This window comes from Palaemon carinicauda, chromosome 4 (genome assembly GCF_036898095.1).
Source record: "Palaemon carinicauda isolate YSFRI2023 chromosome 4, ASM3689809v2, whole genome shotgun sequence".
Lineage (NCBI taxonomy): Eukaryota > Metazoa > Arthropoda > Malacostraca > Decapoda > Palaemonidae > Palaemon > Palaemon carinicauda.
In genome coordinates this window covers 45,350,314-45,369,661 of record NC_090728.1, presented here as the reverse complement: position 1 = coordinate 45,369,661, position 19,348 = coordinate 45,350,314, and the positions used below count along the sequence as shown (strand labels likewise).

General features: G+C 33.3%; 1 protein-coding gene across 1 annotated transcript in view; it reads left to right on the top strand.

Annotated features, from left to right (window-relative positions):
- Nucleotides 1-16,573, top strand: part of LOC137639920 (uncharacterized) — a 103,809-nt gene extending 87,236 nt beyond the window's left edge. Inside the window, exons 21-28 of the mRNA XM_068372211.1 lie at nucleotides 162-372; nucleotides 998-1,123; nucleotides 3,961-4,068; nucleotides 4,316-4,501; nucleotides 5,451-5,465; nucleotides 12,895-13,122; nucleotides 13,679-13,961; nucleotides 14,144-16,573. Coding sequence (XP_068228312.1) covers nucleotides 162-372; nucleotides 998-1,123; nucleotides 3,961-4,068; nucleotides 4,316-4,501; nucleotides 5,451-5,465; nucleotides 12,895-13,122; nucleotides 13,679-13,961; nucleotides 14,144-14,288 — 1,302 coding nt within the window. The 3' untranslated portion in view covers nucleotides 14,289-16,573. The remainder of the gene's footprint in view (nucleotides 1-161; nucleotides 373-997; nucleotides 1,124-3,960; nucleotides 4,069-4,315; nucleotides 4,502-5,450; nucleotides 5,466-12,894; nucleotides 13,123-13,678; nucleotides 13,962-14,143) is intronic.
- The last annotated feature ends 2,775 nt before the right edge of the window (nucleotides 16,574-19,348 follow it).

The following is a 19,348-nucleotide window of genomic DNA, read 5'->3' as shown; positions in this document are numbered from 1 at the left end:
ATGTCATAATGGCTGTCATAATAGCTGAGCATGAGTTGCATTATTGTGTGTGAAGTTTAACTTGTATTTCTATGGGTATTGTAAATTATTGTATAATGTAGTTTATGGGGTTTCTGGTGGTATTCAATATATTTTTTTTTCACCATGTGTTCATGTTGCAGGGACGAATTTATGAGCCGCCTCCTGGATTCCAGTTAGATAGCCCTAGTTCATCTCACGGGAAACCATCTGTACGGCTAAGAAATAAACCTCCCGGAAGTAGCGGCAGGCCAAGACCTAAAACTATGGCTGCTCCTCCTTCAATGTCTGACGCAGGGGATGGCCCACTGACGTCAAGTAGTGGGAAGAAAGGCAGCTCGCATAACCTTGCTGGTAAGGTTTTAAGCTATGGTAATAAAATGTCAAGGTTTCATATACAGTTTTTCATTGATAAATAATTGCTGTTAGAAAATGGTGAGTAATAAATTGTAATACTGTGTACCAATAATTCAAGCATGTTTGCATGGTTGTGCCATAGTAACCAATTTGACTTGATTTATATTAAATCTGGAATAGTCATGTCTGAAATAAGGATGCAATAACAATGATTTTCTTGAAGTGACTTTGTTTTGCTTAAATATGCTGTAACACTGCCTCCTGAATTCACAGACTTGATCTCTGTGACATTTTTGAAATAAATGAATTTTTGTAGTTCAGTGATAAGGCTGCAATTAATTATCTAAGCTAAATACATACAACGATTTTGTTCTGATCTTGTTGAATCATAGCATATGGCAGTTTTGATCTGAGCTTGCTGAGTAGTGTTGATTTCAATGCTTCTGCAGCTTCTCAGGCCTCTTCACATTGATAATTGCACAAAACTATATACTTCTGCTATAATTAAATGAATGAAATTGTCACTTCCTTCTAAGTTTACTGAAATTAAGCACTAGACATGGCTTGCCGTGTGCACTTTGCACCTTTTGCTTATGTGTGATGTTGTGTGTGCGTGTTGTAGACATTGGGAGAAGATATGAGAGCCCCAGCTCAAACAGCATGCGGAAGAGCAGTGGCCGCTGGGGGTCGTCACATTCGTTGTCCCGTGCCAGTGGCTCTCGTGGATCAAACACCAGTTTGTCAGGAGGTAAGAAAGGACTTGAAATTTCCATACAGAAATCTTCATTTTTTTTTTTTCAGTTTTGTTGTTTTGTTATTAAGAAAAGGAGGTTTGAGTTGATATTGGCATCTTTATAGAGAATTTTGCTGAGTCAGCATTTTGTTATGTCCTGCTTTTTAGATTTGGAGGTACTGTTTAATTATGGTAAAAGAAGTCTTGTTCATGAAGTGCTAATTTAACCTCTTTCACCTTGATAGGAATTAAGAAAATTAATCATAGACTCAATAAATAATGAATAGATTAATAGAGATTTTAATTGTAAAATTTTCTTAGGGATTGACATGAGTTCATAATTTTTAAATTTTACAGTGCTTTGTAGTACAGTGCTGACTTGTCAGCAACCTTCTAATCAGTTGCCAGCAAAATGATTTCTTTTGTTGGCGTAATTAGATAACTTAAGCTAGACTGTCATATCAGAGTAATTGATTCATATTGCTTGAATTCATTTGATGTATTTGCCAGTGTTTTCAATCTAAGTCTTTGTTTCTCTTTTTATGTAAATTTTTGTTAGCTAAGTAAATCATACTCTTACCCTTGGCCTTAAAGATCTCAACAGCTTGTTTAAGTATACAGTATACCTTTACAAGATCAATTATACCATACAAATTCTAATCTTTGCCCTTGACATTCAGCGTATTCTCTCAATTCTCTAAGGTCTCTCGTTACAGGGCACGGAATCTCCTTTTCTCTTCTGTTCAGTTGCTTGTCTTATATTTTGTTTTACCTTTGTTTTCCTTTCTTACATTATTTTCTAGATATTACCCCACAATTTCTCTGCTACCTTTTGTAATATTCTTTATTTTTTTTAGTTTCCACCTTCTAATATTGAACTTTTTTTCTTGTATGTCATTTGGCCTTTTAATGTTTCAGCTTCCATTATTTATTCTCTACTATTACGGTAAATTAATTAATGGGCTCCCAGGCTCCCAATGCAAGATCCCGTGCTTAACATAAGGTTAAGCAGTCTAACAAGCAAGATAAATTGAAATGGAAGGTGATGTAAAACCCAAGTTATATTAACATGAGAACTAGGAGATTCATATTAAAATTATCTATGTTGTAATAGATCAAAGTTGCACAGAGTTTTCCCTATCTTTTATGACAATTTCTAAGGTGGATGTTAGGAGGGTCAATGACTTTTTAGTGTCTTCCTTCTCTGCATAGAGTATATGGAAGGTTTATTATGTTTAGAAAGTTTTTTCTTTACTGCAAAATAAACTCCTTAGTCTATAAAGCTTTAGCATTGATAGGGATGAATTTGTTAATATATACTGTACATTACTAAGCAAAAAAAACTTTCATACATGCAGGTTATTTATAATCAAAAGAATCTGGGGATATTGCAGAATTCTTAATTATATAAATGTGAAACCCTTTTATTGGGATTGTGTTGTGAGAATATTTACATGGGACATAATCATGGGTATAGTCATTGTCTTTAGACCTTAGTTCCTCTGTATAGCAGGGTCGGCTGCTCAAGTCATCTTTTTCCATTTATTTCTTGCATCTCTCCCTAAAGTCCTTCCACACCAGATCCATCCATCTGATCTGCTGACACCCTACACTCCTCCCTGTTACTGGCATGCTCTTTGCTGTCCTGATTGGTTCCTCCTCCTGCCTTATTACATAGCCGTAGTATCTCAGACGAGGTTCCCCAGCCTTCTCTTTCACATTACATATACCATATATTCTTATATATAAACTCTTCCCTTATTTCAAGTAGTGATACCCCAGCAATCCATGTCACCATCCTTATCTCGATTCTTTCTAACAGTCCCTCTTTCCTCAAAGTGCCCAAGTTTCAGCCCTGAACTGATAATTGTCTTGCTAAACTTCATTTTCAGCCTTAATGGCAGTTTCTTTTCTAAAGACAACTCCAGTTACCTCTCTTCATTTTTGCCCTGATTTTTTCCCCCTATTGTCTTGCTGCTTTCCCAGTATCTCCCACCTCTTGTTATCATTGATCCTAAGAAGTTAAACTCATTCTTCTGTATTAGCAGTGTACCATCTTCCATTTGAATTTTTACTTCATGCCCTTTTCTACTACTATATAGCTCTTTATTAATTTGTTTTTACTATTAATAAAATATCTTGTATTTGAAATTTTGAGCTGAACTTTGAATATTTTTTTTTTTTTTTATTGTGATAGGGTATAATGGTACATCATACCTTCATGATTTAGGAATTATGATTAAACATTTATAAAATACTGTCTAGTGTATGGCATTAGAATAGAGAAATTTCTTAGCCATATCAAGGTGAAAGAGTTGTTGAAAGTTGTAATAATTATTGCTGGCTGGTAACAAATTTACTCTTTAGATTAGAATGTTTTGATTACATTGGTTTAAATATATGATCCTAAATTACGATTATTTGTTCAACTTCCTCAAGGTAACTTAGTAGGCCAATGCTTTCTTCATATTTGGAAAGAAGTTTTCAATTTCTGTAATTCCAGACTTTTAATATCTTTACCATACCTTAGCAGATTATAGAAATGATTAGAGAACATTTTCAAGTAGCTCTTATATGCTGATTGAGCAGTTCAAATTTGATTTTGTTTGGCTTTTTTCATGGTAGATAAAGATGCTAATAACAGGATTTATAAATTTTACATCCTGCATAGTGTCCTGTAAGGTATGCCATTCTACTTAAATTTGGTATATCCCTAGTGTCCTCATAAAGTTACGTAAACAGATTTTAGTCCCTGAAATGGCATCTTTGCATTGCACTTCTTTTTTTTGTTACCTTTATTACCAGTTTTGAATACCCTATGGCGTGTATGCGCCTTTGTCCTTACCCTCTAGACTATCCCAGCACATCCCGTACATTGGAGCGAGGTCACACCGGCAGACGTCCCACTTCAGTTATTGGTTATTCCTCAATCGCCAGAGGGGAGCCAAGGAAAAGTTCACGTATGTCTTTTTTTATTTTCTTTTTGCTTTGCATGTGTTCCAGTTATGATCATTCTAATAATTATATCCATTCTCTGATTAGAAGAAGCAACAATCAGAGTTAAATCTTTTGAATGTAATGAATTAAAGATTGCTTCTTCTAGCTGTGATTTGTGTCTCATTTATATTCTTAACAATATGAAGCTTAAGGATTTTATTTGATTGTGAAATAAGTTTGCTACTACTGGTACTGTCCCACACACTTCAGTGTATGGGTCCCAGGGTGATGGCCTCAATTATGGTGATGATTATCGTGTGCATGAGGCGCGACGTCCAAGCTTGGCCTTGGATGGTGTAGGCTCTAGGTTGAGACGAGGCTCAACCTCAAGCAGCTATGGTGGGTCCGGCACCGGATATGGATACAAAAAATACCGTTCCACAGGCAATTTGAGTGGTAAGCCCCACCCTGAAAATCCAATGCAAATCCAGTTATTGGTGGTGGTGGCTAACTAAAAACAGATAGCGTAGATCCAGTTTAAGCAGTTGCTAAACCATGTTGGTGATGGCTTGAATAAATCCAATCTCCTTAATACCTATTATATTTTTGTATACTAACTTGGTAAAATGCTAAAAAATTCTTTTTAGTAATAAATATTTTTAGTGCTAGGTTCAGTCAGAGCTCTTGCTATTAGGTATGCCAAGAGCTAATATGAATGTAGAATTAGTGCAGTGATTAAATGTAATGTTAGTACATTATGGGGAATATAAGCTAGAGAAATGCTGACACATAATTTTATTAAAAGCTGTATAGTCTCTAGGGAAGATATAACTTTTAAAGTGCTTACTGGTAAAATTAGTTTATAGGTATAAATTATAATGCTTGGGTATGCATCTCAGCTTTCCAATAGCAAAATTGAACAGTATTGTACATTATTTAAGAGTACTGTATACATTTTTCCAATGTATTACATATATATATATATATATATATATATATATATATATATATACATATATATATATATACACGTTTTCCTGTGATTTTTACGCATATATATATATATATATATATATATATATATATATATATATATATATATATATTTATAATTTTCCAGGGTATTACGTATATATGTCTAAACATTCCTGCGGTTATGGTTCCATTAACAGGATTTTCTGCATGTAATTTAGAAATTGAATTTGTCAGGCTGTGAATTTTTATTGTTCAATAAGAAATATGATATATACTGTATATATGCATAGTATCAGCAAAATTTAATGTTCTTGCTAAACCAACCTATTTCAAAGTATTCTACTTTATATAATTTTGTATTGTTTTTTTATTTATAAGCAATGGAGATATGACTTTTACTACATTTGTATTTATATTTTTTGGCTAACAGGACTACGTACAAGAAGTATGTTATATTAAATTTGAATTTGTAGAAAAAAAATTTCTGCTTCTGTAATGCTTGTTTCCCGAGAACAAAGTGCAGCACTGTATAGCAATGTACGACATAGAACTTGTACTTGCTTAATGGTCATACCTGTCGACTAATGCCGAGTGATAATAGTTGTAGTGGAATTTCCAAATACTAGCCATTTTAGATAGCTAATGGAAGTTTGCATTAAGCTGGAGTGAATAGTATTACAGTAATTAGTGTAAAGAAAGAGAGAAGGGATTAGTTTAAAGTCTTTTATACAGTATGTAGTACTGTAAATTACAAAATAATGATAACCTTAATTGCATTTTGCTTCATCAGTGAATTAATGCTCACTAGTAATTATTCCATGTCACTTCATGGAGTGTAGATGTGTAGTTTTTGTTAGATGTATGTGCCCTTCTTTTTAGAAGTGATTACATTGTTGTTTCATTACACACTGACTCAATGAAGCCAGTAGTTGTTGTTTCGATTGCATTTTGCTGTCACAGTATACAGATATTTCTAATTTGAATCTTTGCAGAGGTAATGACTATTGCATTGTGTTATCAAAGTTTACAGGGCATTGCCTAAAAATAGAGAACATTAGATCAATTAGGAATAAGAAAAGCATTATTTACTATTGGAGTGATAAACAGCTATGACCAATGACATCTTTTACACTCTTCTTACCTCTTCCTTGGGACAGAAAAAGTCTTTTAAATTAGCATTTAGAAACTTCTGGTTGGACGGTAGGAATTATATTGTTATAATCTTTTTAGACTTACTTTTTGGCAGCTTTACAACGAACAAATGGGTTGAATTTATCCTGCGCTTCAAGAAATCTCTTGAGAATTATAAGATGCTTTTAACCTTTTGTAGTATGAAAAAATTAAAGTTAGTTTCATTAGAGCTATATAGCTAAGATTAATGGGTAAGCATCCTATCAACAATGGAATCATAGAAAACGTCTCTATATACTTAACCGAATACACGCGTGTTAATCTTGAATAGTACTAATCCATCCAATTTTAGTATTGTATAAGATTGAAGTATTGTCCTTGGGCCTCTTTTTATTTATTGAATATTAAAAGTAATTACATTATTTGGTCTCATCATTTTGTGGTTTTTGAGTGATTTAAAGATAAAAATTTATGCATTGATGACGTTGGTGTATACAGTGAAAATTTGTACCAAATGTTAAATTGAAACATATCAAAAGTGCATTGTAAGCTAGGATCAGCTGTATTTGCATACAGTAGCAAGAATGCCTCAGGACTTGATGTGGCAGATAACTCACAAAGCTGCCAGCATATCAGGAGTAAAATATACTTTGTTCACTGCATTGTATATTTCTGTGAAGAGAATCCCTGTTGTGTACAACTTGTATCAGAGAAGGAATCTCGCATTGTTTATGCTCGTACCCTCCTTTTACTTAAATTTTTTCATCGTCATAGTAACATTAAACTTTATAGCTAATTTCTAAAGAAACTCGGAGCTTCATGGATTTCAGTTGTATCATTAAATGTTCTGGGAATTACAGTACAGTATACATATTTTTTTTATAATTATTTTCTGTTTTTTCCATTTGTATTTTAAAATAAACCATACAGATACTAGTTCTACAGTGTAATAGAAGTATCTGGCTATTGTAGATAAAGAGATCCTTTTTAATATATATAATGGCTGCCATCATGTTTAATGCATATTCAAATAAGATTATTTCTATGAACCTCCCCAATCTTCATATTGCTTTCATCTCTTGAAGTTTGGAATCTTGATGTTACTCAAAATTAAGATATTTCCTGTTTTCTTTCCTTCCAATATACTAATGTCTCTAGTAATGCAATGAGACTTGGCCACACCTAACAAAAAAAAAATATGCTGAGCATGTTGTATCGCTTCTCCAGTCTGAAAGTCGATGTCGAAGCAAGATGTGCTCCACTACTCCAGAAGATGGCCTTTTTTTTTGTTTTTATACCTAGTTATTTTATTGGTTTTAAGATGTCTTCTCCGTTTTTGTTAGCAATCGCCAAACCGTTGTGCATAAGAATTGTTTTTAGGTGGTCATGATCCATGCTCTCTCTTGTGCTGGGGACAATTTTTCAGTTTAGATTATTGTATCTTGTGACAAATTCGTAGGCTTGACTGTTCCACTGTAGGAAGTATGTTTCATGATCAGATTAAAATTCAAAGAAAGCATAAAAGAATCTTAGTCTCAGGCATTGACGTACAAGAACGCAATGTCATTCAGTATTGCTGTTTGTTGGTCTCGAAATTCAAAAAGAATTGAAAAATTGTTTCAAATTAAAATAATTTGATTTGAAATTTAGAGTTCATGATAAGCATACAGCATTATGTAAAAATTTAGACAAATTTTTGTTTGTAAGGGTTTTAGCTTAATGTCGGTGGCATCCCATATCTGTATTTGCTAAACATTATCGTAAGGAGTCTTGGTTTACGTGTAATGGTTGTTGGGCTTTAGAATCTATAATGGCTGGTGGGATGTTGTCTTATAGCATGGTGAAAGTGGTTAGTTTGATAGAATTCCACTTAGGGATTTTGGTTAGTTGCCTTTTGAATTTAATTTGTTGGGTATTGTAAAATTGAGTGTAGTACAGTAATTAATTTCTTATATAAATGAGTTATTAAGTGATAAAGTATTTTTTGAAAAGTTATCTGGAGTTTCGAATACCCTAAAGCCTAGACTAAAGAGAAAAGTCTAGGATGTTACTTCATCAATTGCGGCAACCTAATTTTCCAATCTCTTTCCTTCACGATCTATCTATCCCCCACCTCTTTAAGTGTGGGAACTATCAATATCAGGGGAGGTTCTTAGAATTAAACCAAATTTTAATAATATTTTTAGACTCCCCTGATATTCATATACATGTCCACCCTCCTCCCCCATGACTAGTGATTCTATGAGGATAGGGAAGTATTTTTACTTTGAAACCGAAGAGGCGATATGACATGCGCAGTATGTTGGTGTTGTTAGTCACTGATTAGTCTGTCTGGCTGCTTTACTATAGGCATTAGTTTACTGTATTGGAAAGAAAGAATACAAGAAATTTCTTAGTTTTAAGGATTAACGTCGACATTCCAAACTTCCAGATACAAAAACATGAACACCAGGCGAGTATAGAAATGAGAAGTATTAAATCTATTTTTTCTATTTAGTAAATTTTCATTGCTTGGTATATAAATTGAAGTTGTAAGTAATCATCAGACTTTTTTAGATGGTGCAATTTTCATTCCCAATACTGTACAGTAATATCCCTGTTACCATGTTAATTGATTTTATGAGATTCATAGAATATGAAGAAAAATAAAAAAGTTTGCAAAACTTTGCTGATGTATTCAAAATACACCCATTTATAGGTTTATGAGCTATTAAGCGCACACATTTTATTATGAGAAATTTAATGGTAATGTAAATAATAGCCATAACCCTATCACCTCTCATGGATTTTTAGCATTAATCTTCCATCCATCCATATACCAAGGCACTTCCCCCAATTTTGGGGGGTAGCCGACATCAACAAAAGAAACAAAACAAAAAAGGGGACCTCTACTCTCTACGTTCCTCCAGCCTAAACAGGGACTCAATATTTGAACAAAAAGAGATACTGTAATTGGGAATTACACTAGTGAAGCGGTAGTTCACTAAGCTAAGTTATAACAAATACTTTTTATTGCCAAAATAGTTTGGAAGGTAAGGAAAATTATCTGAAGTTGAAGTGAACAGAGATAAAGTATGTTCTGTTATATAAGGCAGTGTTTGTGTTGTAGTTTTCATGGTTTGGGTTAATTAATTTTGACATTTTAAAACAAGGCTTCACAAAATTGGTTATTTATTAATGAGATCTCCAATATAGAGCAAGTAAACCAAAGGTTAAGAGAACAAGTAAAGGTCACAGTTTGATACTAGAATTCTTTCCATATGCTAGATAATGTTTGTATTATTTATATTTGCAAATGCAGTATACAGATATGCAGCTTATATTTGCTTTTGGGGTGATATGCAAGTTATTTATACACTGTAGATATTATTTCATACCATCTACTTTTAACTGCTTTGCTTCAACTTACTGGGAATTTAACTATAACTTTTTTTTATAATTCTTATACCTTATATACAGTAAATATTTGATTGTAAATACTTATCCAACCCTTAAAGGTGAAACATTTATGTTGGAGTAAGGCCTATTGGAGAAAGTACACATTTTTAATTTTCTTGAAACTAGTTAAATGCAGGATTAAGTGGAAGAGGTGAGATATTATTTTAGGAGTTTACTAATTATGATGTACAAATTATTTTATTGGAATTTTAACTTTTCAAAGGGCAAGTCAGCGCTCCTAAGTGAATGCTTAATGTTATATATTTATTATTGGCTTTATTATTAATCAAATAATGAATTTATGGTTAATAATTCCTTTTGGATTTATTGTTTTAGGTAAGTTTTTGATTGGAATTTTAGACTACCAGACTGCATGAAGTTTGGGTTGATCTGGTATCTTACAAAAACATTTTTCTAAAACAATATATTTCTTGACTAAAAAATTAACCTGTTCCTGTGAGTCATTTTGTTAATTTGCATGCATACAAAATAGACTATTTTGGATGTACACTAGTTGAAAACTGGCTTGTCCTCTCCCAGAAAGGGGTTTTCATGTATATATATATATATCTGTATTCATACAAGGGGATGTGTTTTACACAGATTTATATATTTTTTTACTTAGATCTACATTGGTTGAGCTTGTCCATGACAATCATAGAAGTGATATTACAGTATTTTTTTTTCAACTTGATTAGCAGTGCCAAGATTTATTATTACAGTATGTAATTATATGAACATGTGTACAGTATTGCACTTTAAACACAAAATATGTCCTTTTACCTGGTCACTTTATTTACAAAGTGTTATTTCAAAATCAACCTACATAAGATTTTTCTCTAACATATTCAAGAATATAATTTTCAAATGTGTTGATTGTATATGGCTCAGAATAATTATGAATTTATATATATATATATATATATATATATATATATATATACATATATATATATATATATATATATATATATATATATATATATATATATATATAAAGAATTATGACTACTTTAATATCGTTGCACAAGAGTTTCTTAGCAGTAACCAATCAGTTATATTGAGCACAATAATTTAGGGTTAAATGATTAGGTGGACATAAACGATGTATCGAAGAGCTAATTGGTGGTAGACATATACTGATTAGCTAATCTACAATAATACATTTTTACTAAAAATCATGTAGGCTAAAATAGTGTACTGTAGTACAGTACTAGGAAATAATGTTACCTCACACCAATATTATCTTGATGAATTATTTTCACACAAAATTTTAGAGCAGAATTGTCAAGTTAAAAAAAAAATAAAAATCTATTAACCTCCTCTGATGTTCATATTACTTCTCACTGGAAGCTTGGTTTTATCGATATTTATCTCAAAACCGAAATATTTCCATTTTTCTTTCCGTTCAATCGACTTATGCCTCTAGTAAAGAACAAGGAGACAATCTAGCTGTTAATGGAAACAATTGATGGCTTGTTCAAGCAACAGGTCCTGTTTTTTCTGTCTCCACTTTGGAGGACTTTTTTTTTTTTTTTTTTCAAGGGAATTATTTTTGTGGAAACGTAATCCGCATTCTCTCATGTTTCCTGTAGGGAAGAGTGTTATGCATTAATAACTGTTGTAATGATTGCAAAGTTCTCGCTGTTTCTCTTACAAACTAGTATCTATGGTTGTACGAGATGATGTTATTTCTTTTTGGCTACTTTCAAAGCTAAAAATTAGTTTAGTACTATGAGTTTGCCACAGTTCTTTTGAAAATGATGTGAGCATTACATCAGAAAATGGATTTCTTTTTCCAGTAAGAGGTGTTCAGTATTATTTGGACAAAACTACAACCATTATATAGTGTTCCTAATTTGTTTTGGGGGATTAGAGTTCCAAGTTATCCTCTGTCCAATAGTGGTGGGTCTTTTCATATTGAAAGTTTGGTCACGAAAGCTCACTAATAATTAATCAGTTTAAAAATGTTAAATGTTGGGTTCATATTAGAAGTGCAGCTGTATCCCTTAATTTGGAAGAAATATTTCTTTGGAAAGGGTTTTGACGGCAGCTCACCGGTGTACCAAAGTAGATTTTCATTAAACATCTCGGACAATCCTGGTTTATCAAGGCTGCTGGACTTTAGATCCTGTAATGGCTGCCTGTTGTGTCGTCTAATAATTATGTTGGGTTTAATTTATATATATTTTTCTCAATTTAAATAATTTTAATCACATGGTGTTTTGGTTATATAAATAGGTAATTAAGGAACAATTTGGATTTTCATATTTCAAAGTACTGTCTGTATTTTGAGATGTTAACAATAATGTAAACTCAGTGTTGGTCTAGAAAGTTATTTTAAAGTTATGAAGTACAAGTCCCTTTCCTTTACTGGAACCCACCTCTACCAGTTTGTAGGAGTAGACAATATGAAAATTATGCGAGGTTCATAGAAATATGTGGAATTTTGTTAATAAAATTGATTTCTATACTCGTCTGATGTTCGTATGCATGCCCAGCCTTCTCCCTACTGTCTTGTGATGTCAAGAAAGTAGGGAATAGTTTTAATTTTGAGATTGAAAAGAAAAGGATTCTCTGCCTTAAGCCATGAGTGATTTCCATTAACTACTAGGTTGTTTCATTACTTGACTAGAGGCATGTCTCTTGAAAGGAAAGAAAATTGTTTTTTTTAGGGTTAAATTATTTAGTCGATAAAACTAAACTTCCTTAGAGAAGCAGTGAGATGAATATAGAAATAACACATTTAATCAAATTGCCTATTTTCAAATTTGTAAGGTCCTCATTCAGTAAACATATTTTGGTTATGTACAGTGGTAGGTTCTAAACTCAATGATCTATCAGATCAGTGTAAATAATCATGTGGTAAAGGGTAATGTAAAAGGCCATTGATTTCATAATTTTTTTAACAAGTGAGGATTAAAGGTCTATAGTTAGTAAAGAAAGGTTACTATGAACAGATTTGAGGTTTTCACAAAACTGCTACATAGACCTTTCAAAAGTATGCTTGGAAACAAATTTTGCTGCAGATTATGCTTAGATCTGCTGTTTGTATTTTCCTTTCAACCTATAATATTATGTCAAGCCACTGAATGGATTTCTGATACATACAGATACTTAAATTACTTGTTCAGTTAAATTTTCAATCTGGTTATTTTTACTTTGAATTTTGTAAAAATGATATAATCATATATTAATAAATTCAAGTGTTAGGTTAATTAAGACATTCCCTGCGATATACAGGTACTCAAAATTTTGGTTTTGAGATCCAATTAGAACAAGCTTAATATGTTTAATATCTTCAGGTCAGAGTGAACATGATAGTTTGGTGTACCACATGAGTGAAGACAGCGGCCTAGGTCGAGCTACTCCTCCCCGCCGTGCCCCCTCACCAGGTATGGCCAGACACTTGCCTTCTCCTTCTGGCCCTGGATCTCTACCTCCTGGTCTTTTTTCAAAAAGACGGCCTGGTGGCTTTGATGATGCAGCCAGTGATATCTCCTCCACTGCTAGTTCTACCATGGATTATTTTGGCAAGTAGCCTAAATTCCGTTTGATCTAAAGTGATGGGTTTTATTTTTATCCATTAGTTTGAAGGTTTAAAGTTTTGCTTAAGTTATCTCTTAAATATATAATGAAGTATATGATCGACCTCCAGAACATTTAAAAAAATTTTCCAAAGTTTTAATTTTTATTTTAAGTCTCCCAGTGCTTTTATTTGTAAAATGAAGGTACAGTTCTGTATGAACACTTAGTGAAGTTATAATGATTCTTAAGCATACAAAAATGTCACTTAATTTTTACATCATTTCCGGTTATGTAGATACTGCAATAGTATGCCTTACGTGGTAAAATGTAAAGATTGCTAGTTTCTGTGCAGTATCCTATGATCCCTTCTTTGCTTTCTGCAATTTACTGTTTATCCTATCACTTTGGTCTTTCTCCATCTAACCATCCAACCTCTTTTAACTTTACACCTCCCTCTAATCTTCACATCTTGTTTAGAAAACAAATATTTTGGAACCTGAAACCTAGATTTGATTTATATTTAGTGAAAAAGTAATTGTTTTACATATTTTTACTTTTCAGGTCCAAGGTTATTCAAGCAGCCAACTGCTAAATCAAATAGAACTATAATATTAAATGCAGTTGAGTATTGTGTCTTCCCTGGTGTTGTCAATCAAACTGCAAAACATCGAGTTCTTGAAGAAATTGCTCGTTCAGAGTCGAAACATTTCCTGGTGTTGTTCAGAGATGCTGGTTGCCAATTCCGAGCCATATATTCTTTCAATCCTGAAACAGAAGAGGTGTATAAATTGTACGGTACTGGTCCTAAGCAAGTCAATGACCGCATGTTTGACAAATTTTTCAAGTAAGTTGTATTTTGAATTTTCCCTACAGTATTAAAAGAAAATTTTACCCATTACTTGTGAATATTGAAGTTACTACTGAATACAATATGTTGTATGGAAGAGGCTCATAGTTAGATGTTAAGCATGGTCAGTCATTAACAGTTTCATACTTCACACATCTGATTTCTTTTTTTCATTTCAGATACAACTCTGGTGGAAAATGTTTCTCTCAAATTCACACAAAACATTTAACAGTTACGATTGATGCATTTACCATCCATAACTCCCTTTGGCAGGGTAAGCGGGTGAACCTCCCTTCGAAAAAGGATATGACACTTGTAATATAAGTAATTGGCTGTCTTTAAAAGAAACTTATATTTTGGTACTACCGTGCTGTGAAAATTACTTAAGTGGCTGTACTGCTCTTTTGGAACTTTTAATAATAGTTGTTTTTATACAAGTGGGAAATGAGAGTTGTAAATGTGGTTTAGAGTAACTTAGTGCTGGGTCCTGATTTGTGGATGTAAGGATTTTTGAGCATATGCTTTTTTTTTCTTATGGTTGTGTGATCAGATCAGCAAGCCTTGTTTTCCTCAGCCATTTGCTCACACAGTCAAGACCCCTCCTCAGTAAGAAATAGATGATTATAATAATAAAAGCCTTAAAGCATTAAAAGGGTTTTGGTTGTGGTTTTGTTGGTCAGTATAAGCAAGTATTCAGGTTGCTCACAGTGCTTAAACTTGTAAGGTAGGATGTTTATCTATTTATGGATCATTGATTGTATTGCTATATAAATGTGAACAAGAGAAGTACATGTCAGCCTTTTTCTTATTTGTTTGAATGATAAATATTGCATAAAGTTTGAAAAAATACCAAGGTTATGAATGGTGATCAGGGAAGTTATTAGTGTTGCTAGAGCGGTGGAAGTTAGAGCTTCACAAGATGGTTGAGTCGTGTTGATTTCAGGTATCCTGCCATTAGCAGCCTTTACAAAAAGCTTCTCACATTTGGAAAGTGCCCTATTTCAAGCCAAATATAGTTATCAAAAAATATTCCTAGAACTCCTAGGTTAGTAGATGTTAGGATCTCTTCTTACTTTGTGGTTGAATTATGCCAATGCCTCAAAGGGGGTGCCATATTGCCAGACACTTAAGGTAAATGTGATGATATTCAACTATATATTTAAACAAGGGGTTTTGCAACAATTATAACAGTGAAGAAAGTGGGGCACATTTTTTGCAGTGTTAACTAATGAATTCCATTAACATTCGCTTCTTGTACTAAATCTGTGATTCTTGTGATCGTTAGGTAAGATTTGCATCAGAATCCTTTATGTATCATCATGGAAGCTGGGAATATTAGATATTCTGGAAGAAAGTTGTGGCCAGAAATAAAGTTGCAATTTTGCCACTTACGTAATCCTGACGATACAAGTAATTCCACTTAAACTGTATATGAAAATAGTGATGAAATATATTCTGTATATATTAGAAGAATAAGGGAACTTAAGGAGTACTATGAAAGCATTCCCATTTTTTTCTAAATACTCACAGACTCGTGTGAACAAAAAATGTAATGAAGTTTCCATAGCTTTTATACTGTATTAAGGAATGTTTGTGTGTCACTTGTTCCATAATCTTAAATATGTGTAATGCTTTACATGACATTTTTTTTCATTTGTATCATCTCATATGTTAATACTTCGTTTCATTGTAAATCCATCTTATTTGTCTCCAGTTAAATCATTGTTTAGATAACATGTAGTAAACTCAGTGGCTACTATTACTCTACTGGAGAGGGTGCTCATACATTCAGTTATTTGTTAACTAATGTTGTATATGGTATATATAAATTAACACTAAATGAATTCTTATACAGGAGGCATCGTTACAATGCTTTCATGACACCTTTGTACTTCTCAAATAATGTGATAATATTGAAACAGACATGTATAGGCCACCCTAATGTAATGGGGATGGTAAAAATAGTATAGGTTTTAAGAGGACACATGCAGTGTAAAGTATTTTTTGAATGTTAATGTATCTATTTATTATGTGGAGCAACTACTCCTGTAGTAAATAATTACGAATATATGCAAACTGACATTCAGAAACTAAGTTCTATGAAGTGTGTTATGAAGGTCTTTTTATTGTATGATATCTCTCCTGTATATAAATATTCAGGGATTCCTCCTGCTCTACCTTCAGAGAGACCTTTCTTACAAAGTAACCAAGTCAGATGTACATGTAATTAATAATTGCTCTTAAATCACAACATGCTATACTTTTACAATTGGTATTAGCTCTTGGTATGGAATGTGTTTTCAACTTTATTTTACTATTGCCACCATATTTAAAGTTTTTAAATGTTTTTAAATACCTGTGCTTGAACATATTAAAAAAAGCACTTCGAAATAGTCAAAGCTGTCTGACATTGTGATGTATCAAGTAGATCTCCCTGAATGTTGAAGCGGGTAAAACATCCCTTGCCGACTCCACTTGCATTGGTATATTGTGACCATATGTACATAATTGTTTTATATTTATTCTCAACATCTCAAATTGGGGTGGGCTTATAGAAAATTCCCATGTCTGCTTGTTATTAATGATAATAAATTCAGTCTTTTTCATAAGTTGGATTTCTTTCTTTCCCAGTTAGTTTCTTGGTCTAAGTACAGGCTACCTCTAAAACCCAAGTGTTATTTTTACCATCAGGACTGATGAGTATTTGAAGGTAAAGTCTGAACAAGGTTACAATTTTGATAACTTGATAATTGAACAAGTCTCATACGGGGTAAGTCTTGTCACTTGTAAAACAACACTTGTTAATAATGCTGGACACAACTAAGCTAACAGGCAACCCGTATGTTTATACAGAAAGTGCATTTGCTCTTTTAATATCCAAGAAAAAGATGAAAGTATTTACTTCAGACAATTGGTTAATAAACTTGTGAGCTAAAACCTGACATAAAGAAATAATCTCAAGAGCTTAAATGTGATGGAGATATCTGCAAACTTGGAAAGTAAACTTTATTATACCCACAAAATTAAGTTCTATGTAATTGATTTTAACAAGAACCCCTTGTCTTCCAAAATACTACAGAAATGCAACAAAGCACACAACACTGCATACAATAAAATGTAAAACTTCATGTCCAAGAAGGGGAAGAACTGCTAAATAAATATCTAATCTTAAAATGATTGTGTATTAAACTAAACTAGATCCAAGAGCTAGTCTTATTAAATCCAAAAAGGGCATAAAACATGCTAGAATAAAATTAATTACATTTTCCTCTACTATAATGTAAAATATGCTTCTAGTTTGTACATAGTCCCACAGAAAAAAATATGCTTCTAGTTTGTACATACTCCCACAATAAAGGCAAAGTTATGAAATATAGCTTTAAAGGTCACTCAACTACCAGAGGCAAGAAACAGAACAATGTCCCAGAGACCAACCATATGATCAGAGCCCAAGCCCTCTCTCTTCCAAAGCAAGGATCGGGAAAGGGCCAGACAGGGATCCAACAACCAACTTCCATTATGAGTCTGGGACATTTCCAATAGGATACCAGAATAGTCTTCCACATACTGAAGTTGTAACAACTCTTATATATATAAATGGGCCTAGAACACCATGCCAAATCAGAGCTATGGTAGATCAGTTTTACAATATTACTGACATAAGTAAACAAAACTGGCAAGTCTTCAGGAAATCCTAAAATGAAAATGAGTTCTTCAGGAAATCCTAAAATGAAAATGAAAGTTTTAGGATCCATCAATCCAACAGTATAACAATTCAAAATCCCTATGAAGCACCATTATGTACTATATATAAGAATCAAGAAAAAATTAAAATAAATGATTGTTTAATAAAATACTAAAATCTCCAAAGAGCTAAACAAAATATTGATAACTATGGTAAAATTAATTAAATGTCAGACTTGAACAAATAGAAAGAAAGAGGTTATGATGAAGAAGAACCTTACTTTCGAGGAGGCGCTGTGTTCTCCAAGGACGTTCCTTTGTAAGGCTAGATCAGGGAATAAAAAATGAGAAATACCAAAGAAATATTGTCTCCCTGCTCTGTTGCCAGTGTATCAACGTGCAAGCACGAACTCAGTCTGCATAGGGGAGACAACTGAGTTCAGACTCATTAGAACTCGATACAGCACCTCAGTAGCTAAAATTTGTCTGCTGTGAGTGGCAACATTACTAAGTCATGCGCAGGATTGTAGAAAGGGACCAGCCTACCAACTCCTCAAATAACACTATGACCACATTTCCAAACCCCTAACTGCTGATATTGGAAGATCAAGGCTGATAATATTACTAAAATCATAACTGGGTTAATTTTGCACCCAGCAGGCCTCACAATCAGAGAACCCTTTCACCCACATTGAAAGGAGGAAAATGACCTTGGCTCTCAGGTCTTCCACCTTGGATCCAAGATCCAAATTCCGAGCAGAATTGATTCACGTCAAACATATGGAACATTTTTCAGGGTTTCAAGTCTTAGCCCAATTAGCAAAACAATCTCGTGCATCTGACAACACTCATGACCCCATTAGCTGGGTTATCACATCCAAAGCCTCCTAGCTAGTACAGTGGTAATGTGTTTGCCTAGCATTCGCAGTAGATCAATCCCAACCTGGGACCATAAGTTTAAGCTGTTTACTGGGGAGGCCACTGCTGTGTCTAGGCACCATAGAGGGAGATTGGGCTTGCACAGCCAATGTTCTGGTTAGCATCTATTCTGATGAAACTAACTAAAAACCAGACACCTTTAACCTTTAACCCAGATACATTTCAGTTTAATGTCATTCATCTATAATAGTAATAGAAATATTTTCAATGAAAAATCAATATAACACTCACCTTGGAAAGGGGTAGTAGATATCCCATCCCCCTTTTACAATGACCACAAAATTAAGAGATACACTCACAAACACAAGTCCTCAACACACATAAGATATTCACTTCAGTAGGTCAGGCTATGGTCTATCCTAGCCCAAATAGCATAGTGACCTCACCATAAGTGAGCCTACCCACCCTTAAAATAGGAAAAGATTTAATTAACTTATATGATTCCATCATAATTTCCTTCTCTCCCTCCAATACCAATATAAAATAAAAAGGAAGGAGAGCTGCCTGTAACAAGGAGAGGCTGCCTAGCCAGCCCTCTAATATCATGGTCATAATGTATACCCAAACAGAGGGGACAGGAACAATTTCTCTCCATAATATGTTATTTTGATAATAAAATAAATTTTTGAATATACTTACCCGGTGATTATATAAGCTGCAGCTCTGCTGCTCGACAGAAAACTCTACGTAAAAAATCCGCCAGCGATCGCTATGCAGGTAGGGGGTGTACTTCAACAGCGCCATCTGTCGTGCAGGTACTC